Source organism: Sciurus vulgaris, assembly GCF_902686455.1.
Source record: "Sciurus vulgaris genome assembly, chromosome: 11".
NCBI classification, from domain to species: domain Eukaryota; kingdom Metazoa; phylum Chordata; class Mammalia; order Rodentia; family Sciuridae; genus Sciurus; species Sciurus vulgaris.
Window position 1 is genome coordinate 73,258,226 of NC_136472.1, and position 18,059 is coordinate 73,276,284.

At 49.9% G+C, this 18,059-nt stretch overlaps 1 protein-coding gene across 3 annotated transcripts in view; it reads left to right on the plus strand.

Moving 5' to 3' along the window:
• The window catches only part of DGAT2 (diacylglycerol O-acyltransferase 2), a 29,707-nt gene extending 11,986 nt beyond the window's left edge, over positions 1-17,721 (plus strand). For 2 of the 3 annotated variants that reach the window (XM_079105075.1, XM_079105073.1), the window contains exons 2-8: positions 2,221-2,349; positions 6,954-7,061; positions 7,436-7,506; positions 12,628-12,832; positions 13,398-13,572; positions 14,809-15,011; positions 16,594-17,721. In XM_079105075.1, the coding sequence (XP_078961201.1) occupies positions 2,221-2,349; positions 6,954-7,061; positions 7,436-7,506; positions 12,628-12,832; positions 13,398-13,572; positions 14,809-15,011; positions 16,594-16,748 (1,046 nt within the window). In that variant the 3' untranslated portion in view covers positions 16,749-17,721. The remainder of the gene's footprint in view (positions 1-2,220; positions 2,350-6,953; positions 7,062-7,435; positions 7,507-12,627; positions 12,833-13,397; positions 13,573-14,808; positions 15,012-16,593) is intronic. The other variant, XM_079105074.1, reaches the window with a different exon arrangement.
• Positions 17,722-18,059: the final 338 nt, after the last annotated feature.

Below are 18,059 nucleotides of genomic sequence, written 5' to 3' on the forward strand. Positions count from 1 at the left end.
GCCTTAGCTCTCACCCTTTGCCCAATTTTAATCTACCTGCCTTTGGACTAAGGAACTTACAGTTGTGTTCCTCAAATTTAATCACATGAGTGGAGGTTGTGTCAAAATGCAGATGTATCTTAGCAGATCCAGGCATTTCTGAGCTTTTCACGGGTGATGCTGATGCCACTGTTTCAGACCACGCTATGGGTAGGAGAGTGCCAGAGGAGCTTTCACCTTTTCTCCAGTGAGGGCACCTAGCCTGGACCAGATGAAGCAGGGTCTCATCTGCCTTTAGTCTGCCGCTCATGGCATGGCTCCTGCCTCACTTCATCCTGCCCAGCTCAGGAGGCAAAGCCCACTATGGCAGATGATGTGACCAGTCAGCCTTGAATCAGGAGTTCAGGTCTGGACTTGGGCCTCACTTCCTTTCCACATGCACTCAGCCGGGTCTCCCCGCAACATGTAGGTCAGGGTGAAGGTCTGGAATCCTCAAGGATATATTATTGTGACTTAAGTCATCCATCCAGACCACACTGCTGGACAGGACCAGAGTCCTTCACTCAGCAGCTGCTGTGGGGAAAGGGAGGTGCCTGAGCAGCAGCAGGAATCCTGGGTTCCAACTTTGTCACCTACTACCTGGGTGTCTCTGGGTTCAGTCTCTATCAGACTCTACTGGATGTCCCTGCAGGGCCCTCTGGCTCCAGGATGGATTGTTGGGCAGGTCTGGATGTAGAAATGGCCTGTCTGTGGTGGTAGGACTTTTATAAAGGGGGTGAAGGAGCAGTTATAACTCAAACTTCATGGGCTCTGGGACCCAGCTCCTTATTTGCTTTTGTGACTTTACCTACTGCCAACTCTGCCTTAGTTATGCCTATGGAGCTTCAGATACTACTAAATACCCAGTCTGTATGGTTCACTAGCAGGGAACTGCATGGTCTTGCCTGGACTCTCATAGTGAGTGGAACCAAGCCCCGACCCCTGCTGCATCAGACAGGTCAAGGGGGCATGACTGGTGTGTCCACCTTGAGGCCTGGCATTTCCTACCTGCCTCCTAAAAGTCTAAGCAGTTTTTAACTTCACTGAGGAGGGTAAGTCCCTTTCTCAACCCTGCTACGACCTTGTTGCCCTACAGATTTCAGTGAAAAGTGAAGGCTTGAGTATAAACCCCCTAAACTGTCTTTCCCAGTTTCCAGCTTGTAGACCAGGATGAAAGGTCATGAGACCCTCAAGGACAAGATTGTGATTGAGTCATCTGTGCTGGGCCTTGCACAGTGGGTGGTGGGGAAGAATGTTCCGGCAGCACACAATAGGCACTCAGTGAAGATGTGCTGAGCAAAGGGCAGGCAGCTGGGCTTAGAGAGGAGGGGTGTTGCTTTAGCTAGTGCTGATCAGAGTGGGTGTGGGTCAGGGGCCTTGCCACACTCTTCCCCAGTGCTGTTGTCCACCAGGCTGCCCGGCTCCACTGCCCACAGGCTGCTGAGTCCAGGTTGTCATTGTAAGGGCACAGTCACAGAGACAGTTGAATGGGCACATCTTGTCCTGACCTCCAGGCTTGGTGCTTGCTTGGTATTAAAGATAATTCCAGCCCTCCGTGTCCTCTAGGTTACTGATGTTCTCTGGCTACAGGGTCCTTCAGAGAAGCAAAGGCTCCTATTTGACTACTCTCTGGGCCCCAAACTGAGATGAAGTTCACTGTGTAAATCTCTCTGGGTGGTGGTGATGTGGTGTTGGGGGTGGGAGCAAGAAGGCGCTACTCCTTGGAAAAGTGGTATGGTCCCTGGGATAAAGGGGGTGGGGTGGGGATTGGGGATGCTCAAAGTACACTTGGGGAAGAAAACATTGCAAATTGAATGTTGAACCTCTGTCCTTGGCCTCACAGACACAGATAGCGAAGATTAAATATTTGTGCTAGATCCAGATAAAGGATGACAGGAGTTTGGGACAGAGGGGAGGAAAGCGAACTGGCTATTTTGGAGGGCCTGGCCAAGGCCCAGATCCAGGGCTAACCTGGAAACCATTCCTATTGTGCAGGTGTAGAAACTGGGCACAGGAAAGCATTAAACACCCTGCTATAAAGCCATTTAGTGACAGGGTGAGAATCTGAACCCAGGTGTATCTGATTCTGTAGTCCATGCCCTCATGTCTAAGAAGGCACCCACCTTTGGGAATTAGGTTGGTGTTGGGGCTCTGAGACTGGAGGGAAGAATGGCAGTAGGCTAACATTTCCTCCTGCTGCAGGTACTGGTTCCAGCATCCTCTCCGCCCTCCAGGATCTCTTCTCCATCACCTGGCTCAATAGGTCCAAGGTGGAAAAGCAGCTACAGGTCATCTCAGTACTACAGTGGGTCCTGTCCTTCCTTGTGCTGGGTAAGTAGGTCTCACTGCACGGGCAGGCATGGTCTCCCCCCAACAGAAGTTAGAGCAGGAGCATCCTCTCCTCAGCCTCCTTCCACTTACACCTTCCCACTTTTTGGGACTTTGCTTGTAAGATGCAGAGAATCCTAACAGTGGCCTTCTGCTTGGAAGATCACATTTGCAGGGGCGGGGGTGGGGGTGGGGGCAAATCCCACAGTATGCCAGGCCTTTCCTTCACAGGTAAGGAAGTGGGAACTCAAAGAGGTTCAGTAACTACCTGAGATTATAATGCTTATTAAATGACTAAGTTGGAATTTGAGTGGAAGCTGGTATGCTTCCTGGGGAGTCCACTGTACCAGGGAGCCCAGAATTAATGGACCTTACTAAAATAGCCAGTCTTCACTGTTAAGCTGAAGAATGAGTTTTGGGGAATCCTTTAACCCCTAAAATTGGGTTAAATTATATACAAGACTTTATATATATATGTATAATTTTTTTTTTTTGTACCAAGAATTGAACTCAGGGGCACTTTACCACTGAGCCACATCCCTAGCCCTTTTTTATATTTTATTTAGGGACAGGGTCTTGCTGAGATGCTTAGGGTCTTGCTAAATTGCTGAGGCTGGCTTTGAACTTGCGATCCTCTTACCTTAGCCTCCTGAGCCATTGGGATTACCATAGCTGTCCTCAGGAGTCTTAAAGGAATGTATGGCCTCAGAAAGATAAAGAAACTGGTTTAGAGGGCTGGGGTTGTGGCTCAGTGGTAGAGTGCTTGCCTAGCACATGTAAGGCACTAGTTTTGATTCTTAGCACCGCATATGAATAAATGAAATAAAGGTCTATCAACATCTAAATATATATATATATATATATATATATATATATATATTTTTTTTTTTTTTTTTTTTTTTTTTTTAAGGAAACTGGTTTAGAGAACAGAGCAAATTAAACCTGTTCCTTCAGGGCTCAAACCCTGAGTTTGACTTGCATTTGACCACTTATTAGAATCCTGGAGTAGAGAACACAGTGTCCCTTCATCCCTTTGTTCAATTAGGAAGCAGGAGCCTAGTGGGAACAGATCCTTTCTCAGGGTCACATGAGAAGAAAATAGAGGGATCAGGACAAGAACCCAGGGACCCCCACATCCCAGATGCTTGCCTATTCTGCTACATAGCTCCCCCACTTACACTCAGACTCTGTCTTAGTGGGTCAGGACTTGGCTTGTAGAACTTCGACCCACGCAACATATAATGGGGACTGGCCCCAAGCTGTAAGTTAACAATTGATCAGGCCCAACCACAGCCCAGAAACTGGCCCATCGTGTCTTTTCAACCAGCCTGGTGTAGGTGGGAGCAAGACCTGATTGGATGGGCAGGTGTGCTAACTGCTGCTAATTACTATCCTGAGCAGCCCCGCAGCTCCCTCCCACTGGGTCCCACACCTGCCGGCAGTGGCTCACTGGTATTGCGAAGGCTGCTATGGCCGCCCCCTCTTGGCCTCCTTCTAAACCATAGACCCCTCTGGTATTCTGGTAAAGCACCTTTTTAGTGCTTTATATTTGTAGAAGGCTTTCAAAGGGAACCAGTGATATTAAAATGTAACCGTACATTTAGAAACCTAGTTAAACATAATAACACATTTACTGTTAGTGAGTTAAAAATAATCCATAGCAGAAATAATAATTACTGTAATTCTAAAGTAGGGGTGAAAAGAAATGATTTTTCAAGATATCTGCAACTGCTGTACTATGATATGAAAATACCTTTGTTTTGTTATTGGTGTCATGTCCACAGGCACTCATACTTGTGTGGTTTGTTACATTTGTAAGTAAAGGAAATGCTATTTATCCATTAAAGATGAATGAAAATTCAGGTGTCACTTCTTCCCCCATTCAAGTCCATAGACACTTACTGTCTGCCAGGTTGTGTGTTAAGTTTAAACATTATTGCATTTCATCTTCCCAACAGATGGACTGAGGCCAGTACATGGCAGGGCTAATTCTTAGGTCTCTTTGGTCCCAGAGTCCCTATTTTTCACCAGCCCTGCTTCTATCTTCCCTGACACCAAAAATCCACATACTGCCCAGCACCACAGGCCTTAGTTGCCAGAGTTCTGCAACATGAGCTGCTTCGTAGCCACCAGAGTGTTCAGAGGGGGTGATGTGTGAAGGTGGCCCTGAGACTCCCTGTGGAATATGCAGGTCCTTCAGGCACATGGCTTACATCTCTTGGGCCTGGTGGCATTGGTTCCTTTTGTACCCGTGACCTAAGAAGATGAAACAGGAGCTCTGAGAAAGGACGATCATCTGGTGTGTCGAGTTCACTCTTTTGCTCAATAAACCTTCCAGTATTTGAGGCTGGGGCTGGACCTAGTTCCAGCTCTCAAGGCACTTTAGGAGCCGAGTGATGTCAACTATTGGGAGAGGCAGATAATGATAAGAGAGATGACGTATCTATGAGATAGGGATGTGGACACACCAGTGGGGAGTGGCCCTACTAGGAAAGGGGACCAGCATGCAGTTTCTGGACTCCCCCAACAGTTCTCAGTTCTAGGCCACCTTAGCCACAAAGTAAGGACAGGTGTATAGGGATACCCTCCTTCCCAGAGATACCCCTCCAGGCAGTGGGGTCAGGGGCTGAGCCCCTTCCACCTTCTGCCCCTCAGGAGAGCTGGGGGTTGTTGGCAGCTTGGTCTCCAGGCTGCTTACACCCCAGTCTGACCCATACAGGCCTAGCCCAGACCCACCTGGAGCATCACTGAGCCTCTACAGAAGCTTGGATCCTTATGGAGTATGGGTGCTAAAATGGATCCCTTTCCAGGCCCAAGATAAACTGCAAAGCAGCCTTAACACAAGCATGGCTCTTTGCCCAGCTGCCTTAAGGACTCCACAGTTGCTTTCAACAGGGTCTTTTTTTGGCAGGGCAGAGGGTACCGGGGATTGAACTCAGGCATTCAACCACTGAGCCACATCCCTAGCCCTTTTTTGTATTTTATTTTGAGACGGAGTCTCACTAAGTTGCTTAGCACCTTACCATTGCTGAGATTGGTTTTGAACTCTTGATCCTCCTGCCTCAGCCTCCCTAGCTGCTGGGATTATAGGTGCATGCCACTGTGCCTAGCTTTAATAGGGTCTTAGGCTCCCTCAGACTTAGCTTCTCTAAACCAGTCCTGAGAAACAGATGTCTGGTCACTCTTTACTGTCCCTCCCAAGATAGCTGTACCTGGGGAAAGGCTGGCTCAGGAGTGTAGAATGTGACTGGATTGGGGATGATAAGGGCCACCATTTCCCCTAGGCTCACCAAGAGTCTGCATCCAGCCCTGTCCTCCCCCGCAGACACCCAGAGGAAGCTCAGCATAGTAGGGAGAAGATGGCATGGAATTCCCAGGCCAGGAAGTTCAGTGTTCAGCAGAGAGTGGGCACACAGGGTTGGCCTCTCCCATCCCTCTTCTATCAAGCGTGAGTTCCTCCTGCCCCCTGGTCTTGTGTTGAGTGCCAGGGAGCAAAGATCTGGTCCCTCCCTAATGTGGAAAGTTCAGAGGTGAGAGATCCTTGTGATCTTAGGGAGCACTCTGGAAGGGATGGGGTCTAAGCTGGGCCTTGAAGGCTGTGGTTGGAAAGAGAGAAGCCCTGGCGAGGCATCCAAGTGTGAGCCAAGAGATAAACCAGGCCCAGCATCAGCTTTCCTTCCCTCCAGTGCCAGCTCATTCAAACTTAAGCCAGCAGGCCTGGAACACAGTGACCAAATGGAAGCTGGCCCCCAAGGAAGTCTTCAAGTGTCCTGTTGGGTTTTTGATGAGAGGAAGACTGACAGGGTCTGAGCTTTGGCCTGGGACTCCATGGCCCTCTGTTGTGTTGGAAGGGGGACAGCCCTCCTCTTGGGGCAGGAGTCCCCTCTTAGGTCCCTCCAGCAGCAGTCTCAAATTTCTCATTTTTTGGTGAACTTCTAAAGCCTAGTGCAGAATATGAACTTTAGAGTCAGACTTGAGTTTGAATCCTGGCTCTGACCCATCCTGCCAGGTGACCTTGGGCAAGTTACTCCCCTCCCCAACTTCAGTATTCTCTCTAAAATGGGCTAGGACTGGGAATATAGCTCTGTTGGTAGAGTGCTTACCTACCATATACAAGGCCCTAGGTTCAATCCCCAGCACTACAATAAATAAGTAAGTAAAATTTTAGAAGGGGGTAAATGTCACCTTGCTTCAGTAATTCAGTGGTTAGGCTCAAGTCTTGAAAAGTTAAGAGAGGCACTTGGTAGATATTTTCTCCTCTCACTCATAGTAACTTTGCTGGGCTATGGCATAGGCAGGACATGCAAGGAGGGACAATAAGGACAGTTTCAAGTCCCCTTCCTTTGGTGTTACTGCCCAGAAAACATGGAACCCAGGTGCCTGTCAGCGCCAGACCAGCCTTTCAAAATCCAAGAGCTGAGGCTCATGTCCTGTGGGTCAAGCGCCCCCTTAGCCATTTCCAGGGGTAGGGACTGTGGGCCCCCATGCTGTGGCTCTGTCTTTGCCTAGCTTAGAGCCACAGGAAACACTTGACCAGTGTCCAGAGGGGAGCCTGAGACCCAGCCAGGAGGACAGGGCCTGACCTGTGGCCATCTGCCCCCCACCAGGAGTGGCCTGCAGCGCCATCCTCATGTACACCTTCTGCACCGACTGCTGGCTCATAGCTGTGCTCTACTTCACCTGGCTGGCATTCGACTGGAACACGCCCAAGAAAGGTAAGAGCCAGGTCTCCCACCCAACTCCCTGGCCCTGGAAGGGTACCCCTCCTGCACAACTGTGGTTCCTCATTGTGGGCTCTGCCTTTTCTTCTTAACTCCTACTTTGTGAAAAGCACTGGGCTAGTCCAGGGAGTGGTTTTGGGTGGGGGGTTAAAAGCTCCTCATAGGGCACCATCCTGGTCCCTGTGGGAGCTCCCCTTCAGTCAAGAGTTTGTATAACGGGAGGGAATATGTGGGAAAGGTCCCAGTAAGCAAGGACAAAGGCTGACAGTCACCTATCTCAGGGTTTCAGACTGGCTGTGTCTTATCTGCCTTGTCCAAATGTCCCTCACCCCTACTTCTTCCCAATACTGTATTTTGTTTCCTGGAAGGTGGCAGGAGATCACAGTGGGTACGAAACTGGGCTGTGTGGCGCTACTTTCGAGACTATTTTCCCATCCAGGTAAAGACTCACGCTATCTTGGGAGGGTGGGAATGGGTGAAAATCTGAATTCAGACCTTAACCTATGCATGCACGGTGGCCACATGTGTGGCATTGAACTATGTGGGCTCTCCCATTGTGAGCATCTGTTCATACTGATTTTATGCAGGATTGGAGGCAATTTCAGATATGTATATGCCAAACCAGATATTTATATGTATATGTATATGAAGAGAAAAAGTAAGACTTCAGGGAAAAGTACTAATATTTCAGCAGTTTGTGTGAGGGGCTTTGTTTCCTTCTAAGGTCTTAACAGTGTCACTTCTCTTAGCCAGTTGCTGGGGTCATGGCTATGGGAATTGGGGCCCAGGCAATTTGATGGACAGTGAAAGAAAGATGAGACCCCCCGGAGCTAGAGTGGCTGGAGAAGGCTTTAGGTGGGGTGTGCCCAGAATTGCCTTAGGAGCGTGGCACTGAGGAGGTAGAGAAAACGGGGAAAACATATGCCCCGAGTTTGAAAGTTGGGGGAGAGGAGCTGTGGAGGGGGACAAAGGAGAGGAAGAACCCAAGCATCCCGAAGGCTTTCCCCAAAGGAGAAAGACCTGTCCAGCCGGCTCACTCAGCACCTAGCCTGGCACACCCTCGCTACCGAGGCCGCCCAGCAGACGCAGGGGACAGAAGGTAGAGACAGCACGTGAACGTGAAAGTTTGGTGTGTGACGCAGGGCGGTGTGCGTTTGCTGTTGTGAGTCAGCCACTGGCACAACCTGGTGTGCCGCCTGGGAGAGATGGCCAGGCAACCCTGCATTCCTCCACGGCATTGCAGCTTGTGGGGACGGCCCCAGGGCCAGCTCCTTCTGCCCACCTCAGTCCTTTCAGGACCTTCCCGTTCCTCCGGATCAGGGCTCCCTCTCCTCCCTCTCCTGACCACCATTGCTCTGTCAACAGTTGGAGGCTGTTGTTGTTGGGAGGATGTTGCATCATTGGACACAACCCTCTCATTTTGGAGGTGAGGGAACTAAGTCCCAAAGAGGGGCAAGGACTTGTCCAGGCTGCACAGCAGGTCCCCATGTCCTTACATCACTTTTCTAAGAGGTCAGCTGGAGACTTCAGAGCTTGTACATGCTGGCCCTCTGAGAGCTCGTGGGCACAAGAACAAAGCCAGGCTGGGCCTGACCCAGCCTGGGACATTAAGCCTCCACCTGAGGCTTGTGCTGAGCTCTGGTCCTACCCCTTGTGGCCTCAGATTCCCCTCTGTTCCAGGAGGATTTGACCTTGGAGATTTACGTCAGGTCTGACACTCTGTAGGATTGTGTGTGATCCTCCCATCCCACCCTCTTTACCTGGCCTCTTGCCACTGGTTATGTAATGAGGATCTCCAGCTGTACCACCCACCCCTCCCCTCTTTCTTCTCTGTGGCTTTTTGCTCTTTGTCACCAGAGCAGCTCAACTGGTCCAGAGAACATCCCTTCTTGGCACAGGTGGGCTTAGGTGTCAGCCTTAGCTACACTGTACTGCCAGCTGCCTGGAGGAGAAGCAGCCAGTGCCCCGTTACCTCTCCCTGAGGCACAGGCAGGACCTTTGGAAAGGAGACTGGGAAAGACTGTCCAACTGCTTCATTTCACAAATGGGCAGAGCAGGTCTAGAGAGAAAGAACTGTCTCAAGGTCACAAAGCAAGTCAGTAGCAAGATTCGTGTAGGAGCTGGGCCGCCTGCTTCAGGGCCCTGTTCTCAGTCCTCTGTTCCTCTCTTCTGCCACTGTGCCCTGCTGTGTAAGCTTAGGCAAATCTCTGCTTTTCCCTGGGCCTGAGTGTCTTCCTCTATATGGAGCTAGGGTAGGACAAGCTATCAGAGCACCTTCCCAGCCTGGGAGGCAGAGTGTGAGAAGTGACCTGCCAGGAATGTGTCCCAAGCTCATTTTGGCCCCTCTTGGGCTGGGATTTTGCCATGGGAAACAGGGGACATGAGAGCAGACAGGTCAACAGTCTTCAGCAGTGGTGTCCTTCCTTCTCCTCCAGAGTGGACATTCTCTCCAGCTTTGGGGGAAGAGACTGTAAAGGAAAGCTACTTCAAAGCTTTATCAGGCTGAGCATGATGGCACATACCTGTGATCCCAGTGACTCAGGAGACTGAGGCAGGAGGATTGCAAGTTCCAGGCCAGTCTCAGCAACTTAGCCAGGTCCTAAGCAATTTGAGACCGAGTCTCAAAATGAAAAATAAGCTGGGCATGGTAGTGCAGGCCTATAATCTCTGCAGCTTGTGAGTTCAAAGCCAGCCTCAGCAAAAATGAGGTGCTAAGCAACTTGGAGAGACCCTGTCTCTAAATAAATAAAATACAAAATAGGGCTGGCAATGTGACTCAGTGGTTGAGTGCCCCTGAGTTCAATCCCCACTACCATGAATGAATGAATGAATGAATGAATAAATAAAATAAAATAAAGGGCTGGGGACTTAAAGAGCCACTGGGTTTAATCCTCAGTACTTTAAAAAAAAAAAGATGTATCAGTTGCCTTCATTCTTTTGGGTTCCCCACCAAGGGACATTAAGCTTCACAGTGCCCCAGGGTACCTCATTTAACCATTTGTCCCATCAGCTAGAGCCCTGGGGAGGGAGGAAATGATTTAGAAAGCCAGCTGGGCTCCCATCAGGTGCACATCTCCATTATAAGACCAGGGAAAAGCACAGCTGGGTGGCCTTATCCAGACAGACATGATTCACTGTTACCTCCTTCTCTGGGAAAGCAGCAGCTCCTTACTCTGAGCCCTGGTTTCCACCTTGTCATCCAAGGAATGGCCTAGATCTTCAGGGCTCTACTGACCCCTTTGGGACACACCTATCCTGGCTGTAAGCTCAGGAGCTGTTTCCAGTCCCTAATTCAGCTCCTAACTCAGTACCTACCCTCCTTTCGTGGAAAATGGCCCAAAGTGCTTTAAATTCTGGCTTTACTGAGACCCAAGTAGGTGGGCAGACCTCTTTAGGAGGCCAAACAACAGCCTTGCACAGTTCTTGTAAACCAGGGCTCTTTCCTGTGCCCTTGCTGCCCCAACCCTGGTGGTGGATAAGTCCAGTGCTGTTCCTCATTTATTTGGTGGGCAGCAAAGAGCAGTTTGGATTTTTGTTTTTTTGTGTTTCATTTTGGTAACTGGGGATTGAACCCAGGGGCACCTTACCACTGAGCCACATCCTTAGCCCTTTTTATTTTTTTATTTTGATACAGGGTTTCCCTCAGTTGCTGAGGATGGCTTTGAACTTGCCATCCTCCTGTCTTAGCCTCTCAAGTCACTGGGATAACTGGCATGTGCCACTGCACCCAGCCTGGTTGACTTTTTGAGCAGCTTAAAAAGGCAAAAGTGGGGACAAGAATACAAGTGTCCCATGCAGCAGGGGCTGAAACCTAGGGATTCTGGCTCACACTTACACGTATTGGCAGCTGTGGAGTGGCCAGTGGTGTCTTGATCCATCCTCCTTAGGCTTGTGTCACCTGAAGATTTGGATTTCTATTTTCTGAGGCCAGCACCAGCACTTGTACCCCCCTTCAACTGATCACAGGGACCTTCACTGAGCCAGGAGGTCCCCAAATCTGGAGTCAGAGAAAAATTTGATGTTCTGCCAATGGCTGGGGACTTTGCTTCCAGCTGGCTCCAATGCAAGAAAGGGACAGTGTCAAGCACTTAGCTAGGAATGTGCTTGAGACAGGGCAAGCTGAAAAGACTGACATATTCATATTTCTAGAAGCTTATCTCATGATATGTGGGAAAGATAAGGTATCTATTGAAGCACTATTTCTTTTAAAAATATTTTTAGTTATAAATGATGGACACAATACTTTCATTTATTTTTATTTTATGTGGTGCTGAGGATCAAACCAAGTGCCTCACACATGCTAGGCAAGTGCTCTACCACTGAGTTACAACCGCAGCCCCTTGAAGTGCTATTTCTAAAATGTCCTTCTACTGGGGTGTGAGTCAGTGCTGCTACATATAGCATAGCTGTGCAACAGCAGAACCAGGTGACCACAAGAAGACTGAGGGATTTTGGTCAGGACAGGTAGCTTAGATGTGTTTGGTAGAAAGTTATATAAAAATGATACCTACCCTGTAACTCAGGTTCATGGTTTATGAAAAGGGGCACGTGCATATTTAAGTAAAACATTAAGACCAATGTATCAGAGTGGAGGTATTACAGGGATTGTTTGACTAATGTGAAAAAAGTAATATTTTATTGAACAAAATAAAATACTCTTATCTTCCCTTTCAGGATTCTCCCATCCCCATTATGTTCCTTGTAAGGATAGGTAGGTGTCTCAGGCTTAGGGTTTAGGGACACTTTGTACCACGCCACCTTCCATAACACCAGTTGCAGGGTAGGCAGTAGACCCTGAGGAAGCCAGTCAATCTTTGGAGCATCCCAGGACAACTTTGTTGACAGTACCACAGGCCAGGTCATTGACTGCCATAGCCGTTCGGCTAGCCACCTCTCCCCTCCGCACCCCCGGGTCTGGCTGGAACAGGGCTGATAGTCACCCTCTCTTGTCCTTCCTGCCTCAGAACCTGAGCTGAACCTGGCTTCTGGCAGGAAGTTTCCATTCAGGCCAGCTGCACTGCCTCTTGTCTGGGCCAGAAGAGTAGGAGGTGGGCTGTACTGGGGGCAGCCGAGGAGCCTTAGGGTGCAAGGGCCAGACAGACCCTCCCTCCTGGGGCTGGGAAGGCTGCTGGTGCAGGCAGAACTTGCAGTTGAGGCCCCGCTTGCCTAACTAAGGATCTTGAACTTCACCCTAAGGGAGGATGGACCCCCTCTTTAGTTTGAGAGTGGCAGGGGTTGGATTTGGGTTTTGGAGCAGTTGTTCTGGCTGTGGTGAGGAGGAGGGACCTTGGGGGAGGAAAGGCAAGAAGCTAGTGGAGTGTGAATAAGTGGACCGAGTATGTGTTTAATTGTGGAATGAGGGAGAAAATGTCCCCCTTCCAAAGAATCATAGTCCAAATGGTTGCTGCCAACCACCTGTGGCCCCAGAGATGAGAGTCTGAAGTTAGATGTGGAGAGCCACTGCATCCTTTGGGCATGTCAGGTCCCTTCTCCACCTTCTAGTGTGTCCCTGTGCCCTTTTCCTAGCCAGTTGCATCTGACCTTAAATTTTTCTTTGCAGCTGGTGAAGACACACAATCTACTGACCACCAGGAACTACATCTTTGGATACCACCCCCATGGCATCATGGGTCTGGGTGCCTTCTGTAACTTCAGCACAGAGGCCACAGAAGTAAGCAAGAAGTTCCCTGGAATAAGGCCCTACTTGGCCACACTGGCTGGCAACTTCCGGATGCCTGTGCTGCGGGAGTACCTGATGTCTGGAGGTAAGAATTCATCCCTGCTGTCTCTGCTGCCCAGAGCCTCCCCGTCAAGCAAGGGCAGCTGACAGGGTCCTGTGCTGAGAGCTGCAACCTGCAGCAGATGCACTGGGTCAGGGCTGAGCAGGAGGGTGGTTAATGGAGTCACCAGGATTCATCTTGGTTAATAGCTTCCCCCAGAAGCCACCTCTGACAGTCCTTTTTCTGGGTGCTCAGTCCTCATGTTGTCCATTGTACAGCCTCCTTGTGGTTCATGGCACTGTTGCTGTTCCATGCCCATTGACACATTGAGATCCCCAGCATCTGGCATCAGCCTGGCAGAGTTAGAACCTCAGGGGAAGTTTAGTGAATTAATGAGTTCCCCAAAGATCCTTGCATCATCCCCATTTTACAGATAAGAAAACCAAGGCTCAGGAAAATGAATAGCTTCCACAGGGTAGTACAACTTCTAAGTGGGTGAGTTAGGTCTGGGGCCCAAGTACAGGATTTTCTGTTTACACTTGACTTTGCGCAAGGGGTGGGGAGTGCATCAGTGAGCAATCTTGACGATATGCTCTTCCCTGTCTTACAGGCATCTGCCCTGTCAACCGGGACACCATAGACTACTTGCTTTCAAAGAACGGGAGTGGTAATGCCATCATCATTGTAGTCGGGGGTGCAGCTGAGTCCCTGAGCTCCATGCCTGGCAAGAATGCTGTCACCCTGCGAAACCGCAAAGGCTTTGTGAAGCTGGCTCTGCGCCATGGGTAAGTACCTCCCTGCTGTGCGCACACACGCACCCCTCCAGCACTTGCCTCAGCCCAGGGCAGTAGGTTCCTTGACCTTTAGAGGCAAAGCCAACCCCACCATCCTGAAGGCATAAAAGCATAGAAGCAGAGGGTGATGTTGGAGCCCAGACAGCACAGTTTAGCCAAGTTTTCCCAAGTGTAGAAAGGCGTCTGGGTAGAGCAAAGTTGTAGCCTGTGGCCTCTGGGCCTTTATAGTAGACTGAAGGCCATGTTCATATGCAGGACTACAGAAAACTTATCATCTGGAGCCAGATGGGCTGTTAGGAGAGCAAGGGGCCAGGGAGGAGGATGGCCATGTTGGAAACATCAGGGAAGGTTTGTTGGAAGGTGACCCTGAGAACAGGCAGAGAGGAGCTGGGTGACTTGGATCTCTGTGACCCTTTGTGGATAACCAGAGGCACATTTTATATTGCCACCTGATCAGCATATTCCATTTGACAAGCACATCCCTTTGGTTCCCCAGCAACCCAGCAAGTAAGGAGATTGAGTCCCCATTTCCCACTAGAGAAGACCAAGTGAGGCTGAGGGACTGAATGGGGACATGTTATAATATGCAGAGTCATGCTGTTTGTACTCCAGCTCCACTGCTTTCCTCCCAAATCTGGGCTCCAGGTGACCCCAGAGGATGGTCTGGGGTGACAGACCTCCAGCAGTACATAGGCCAGAGAGGGAGATGTGCAGCCTATAGTCACACAAGTTAGGGAAGATGCTAGGCCATGTCACCAAGGCCTCAGGAGACAGCAGCTGTCCTGTTTGTTCTGTTAGGACCCTGTCTTCATACTTTCGAAGAGGCTGCTGTGCAGAACCCAGCCCTGGGGGTGGTCAGATCAGACCCTGACAGGGAATGCAAATGGTAGGGAGGAGTCGCGACAGATAGTGACAACACAGTGTGCTGAGGCTATGACACAGTGATGAGTTCAGGGCTGAGAGATCCTGGGGTGGGGAGGGATGGGGAGGCAGGCCTTCAGGATGAGGGTGAACTTAGGCCTTCCAGAGCAGGACTGAGCCCTGATGTGTCCCCAGGCACTGGCAGGTGGGCAGGATGCACACCAGAATCTGGTTGTGAGGGGACATGAGGTTCTAGTCTACCCCAGACCTGAGGGTGGCTTGGCTGGGGCCCAGGGCTTCTAGGGCTGACAGTAAGACCTGAAACCAGTGGATGGGGGGTGACAGATCCTGGCTTCTCCCTTCCAGAGCTGACCTGGTTCCCACCTACTCCTTTGGGGAGAATGAGGTGTATAAGCAGGTGATCTTTGAGGAGGGCTCCTGGGGCCGATGGGTCCAGAAGAAGTTCCAGAAATACATAGGCTTCGCTCCCTGCATCTTCCACGGCAGAGGCCTCTTTTCCTCAGACACCTGGGGGCTGGTACCCTACTCCAAGCCCATCACTACTGTTGGTGAGTCCCAATCTGTACACCAAGGGCTGTCCTGATGGCCGTACTCTTAACCATGAGGACCTCGATGTGTTGGGTGCTGATAGGAGTGGTCAGCAGGGGGGTGAAGGGCACGGATCCATTGCTATGAACCAAGCAGTATGATAGGTGAGGAAACAAGACCTGCAGGTGGTTTACAGCACCCACCAGCCTATCGAGGAAGACAGCGTTCTGGCAGACATCTCTGGGGATGTGATGGGGATATGCATAAGGGTACCTATCGGTGGGAACCCTACCTGCACTACTGATGGGAATTAATCAGTAAAAGAACAGAGAAGAGAATTTCTGATAGGAACAATAGCCTTAGTGAAGTTACAGAAAGAAAGATTGTGTGGATTTTTGAGAACAGAAGGGAAAAAATGAATATGCTGGCACATAGACCTGGGAGAAAAATGTGGCAAAGCCTGGCCACACGGGGCCCTCAGCTGTGTCGTGTCGTTTCAGGTATCTTTAGGACAATTTATAAGATTCAAACAATTACCTTGCCACATTTTCTTTATCCATTCATCTGTTGAAGGACACCTAGGTTAGTGCCATAGCTCAGCTATTGTGAATTGAGTACTATAAACATTGATGTGACCTCATCACTGTAGTATGCTGATTTTAAGTCCTTTGGGGGTATACCCAGGAGTGGAATAACTGGGACAAATGGTAATTCCATTCCAAGTTTTCTGAGGAATCTCAGTACTGCTTTCCAGAGTGGTTGTACCAATTTGCAGTCCAACTAGCAGTCCAACTATCAGAGGCAGGTGTTTGTTCTGTGCAGTGGTCAGAGACAAAGCAGCAGCAAGGCAGTAGGCACACTTCCCTCATGGGTGCTGCAGAGGGGCCAGGGTCCCCTGGTAGTGCCTTGAGGATGGAAAGCTGCTGGAAGGTATTGGGGAGGGGAGATTCAAATTTGCATTTTAAAGTGATCTCTGGGGCTGCTGGGGATGGGCAGACATGGACAGGGAAGGTCAGTCTCCAGGCTTTCGTGGCAGTGTATTGGGCTCAGGGAGAGGCAATGGAAATAGAAGTGAAGTACACAGACTTGGGAGAAATCCCAGAAACAGCCCTGCAGACCTTAGGGATAGGTTGGTTATGCAGATGGAGCAGAATACAAAAATTAAACAGTGTGGGAGTGTCAGTCTCTTTCCTCTCCTGTCCTTAACACTTTTCAAAGCATTCTACACAGAATCCTTAGAAAAGCCCTATGAGGAAGGCTCCCCATGTGACAGATGAGAAACTGGGGCTCAAAGAGGCAATGTGCCTCACCCAGAGAAGAGCAAAAGCAAAGCCATTTACTTGATCCTGTGACTTTCACAGGAACTTCTAGCAGGGTGCAATGGATTAATTTCATCTGCTGCTCAGAGGCTGGTTGCCTTGGGCAGGACCCTTCCCAAGTTCCTGGACCTCAGTATTCTCAACTATAAAAGGGACAATCTGAGATGAAGCAAAGTTTCTGGTATATGGTCAGCACATAACACAGGCACTGAAATCAGTAGACACCCAGGAAGGGGGTGCCCAACGGCTTTGACTAACCAGTCTCCTTTGCCCATCCCTGCAGTGGGCGAGCCCATCACCATCCCCAAGCTGGAGCATCCGACCCAGCAGGATATCGACCTGTACCACGCCATGTACATGGAGGCCCTGGTGAAGCTCTTTGACAAGCACAAGACCAAGTTTGGCCTCCCAGAGACTGAGGTCCTGGAGGTGAACTGATTTAGCCCTTGGGGGCCAGCTACCGGAAGGAACTGGCTACATATCGTGCTTTTTGTTCTGTAAATTTGGAAGCGTCATGGGTGTCTGTGGGTTATTTAAAGAAATTATAATTTGTTGAACCATTACAATGTTAGATCTTTTTTAAAGAAGAAAAAATATTTCAAGCTTTTTCACTTCCAGTGTGTCCTGTTCTAGGTGGTGGTTAATACAGGTGGGCCTTTATGGTTTCTCAAGCAACCCTTCTTCTCCTCCCAAAATGACAGAGAAAGCTCATTCCTGGTTAATTGGGGAAGAAGGACAGCCGTTAATGACTCGGGCCAGTTAGCTGATTTGCTCTTGCTCCTAGGGATGAGAGGCAGAAGCCACTTCTGACCCAAACACCTCTATTCCCACCACCCCATGCTTGACTACAGGACAGGCCCCTCTTGTTGAGGGGAAGATGCAGAGGGTGCAGTTATTTGGGAGGGCAGTGGCGAGTATCTGGAATACTCCAGTATGAGTCTCTTCTCTGCCCCTTCAACCTACTCCAGTCTCTCAAATCTGAGCCTGGACTGGCCTCCAGTGATACTGTGTTGGTGACAGGGCTGTTCCAGAGGCACCATATCTTGGATTATCCAGTCACACATGCTGGTTGGAGTGACTGGTGTTGTTCAGGAGGCTGATGGCATGGACTGCACACACACAGCTTTGGCCTGGAGCACATCCTTCCCGGTGGCCTCGCTCTACCTGAGTCATGCTCCAAGTTTGGTGTGAAGAAGAGTCCCTCTTCTGTTCACAGAGGGACTTGACCTCCTGTACAACCCAGGATCGAAGGCCCCTAACCCATTCCTTACATATATGTGCCTTTCTGAGGGGATGGGGGGAAGGAAGCCTAGCCCCTCCTTTGTGTGTTCTGTTTTCTCTTCATGAGATCATTGTACCATGTCAGACTTTTGTATATTCCTAGACAAATAAATGGAAACAAAAACCCTCAGGTGTTATTGCTGGGGCTGTGTCTGTGTCCTACTGCCACACATGGGGAGGACCGCCCCTAGTTGGGCTTTCTGCAGGACCTTCTGGTATACTGCTCCTCCATGGCTGTGTAACAGATGACTTCAGAACTTACTGTTTTCAAACATTTGCTCTCACAGTCTTCAGAATCAGGAGTCCAGGACTTGCTGGGTCCTCTGCTCAGGGTCTCTGCCATGGCTACAATCTAGGTATTGGCCAGGGCCTCAGTTGTCTCAAACTCGGAGAGAGGGAGGATCCACTTCCAAGGTCATTCAGATTGTTGATGTCAGGATACACTTCATCACTGACCTCCCTTAATTC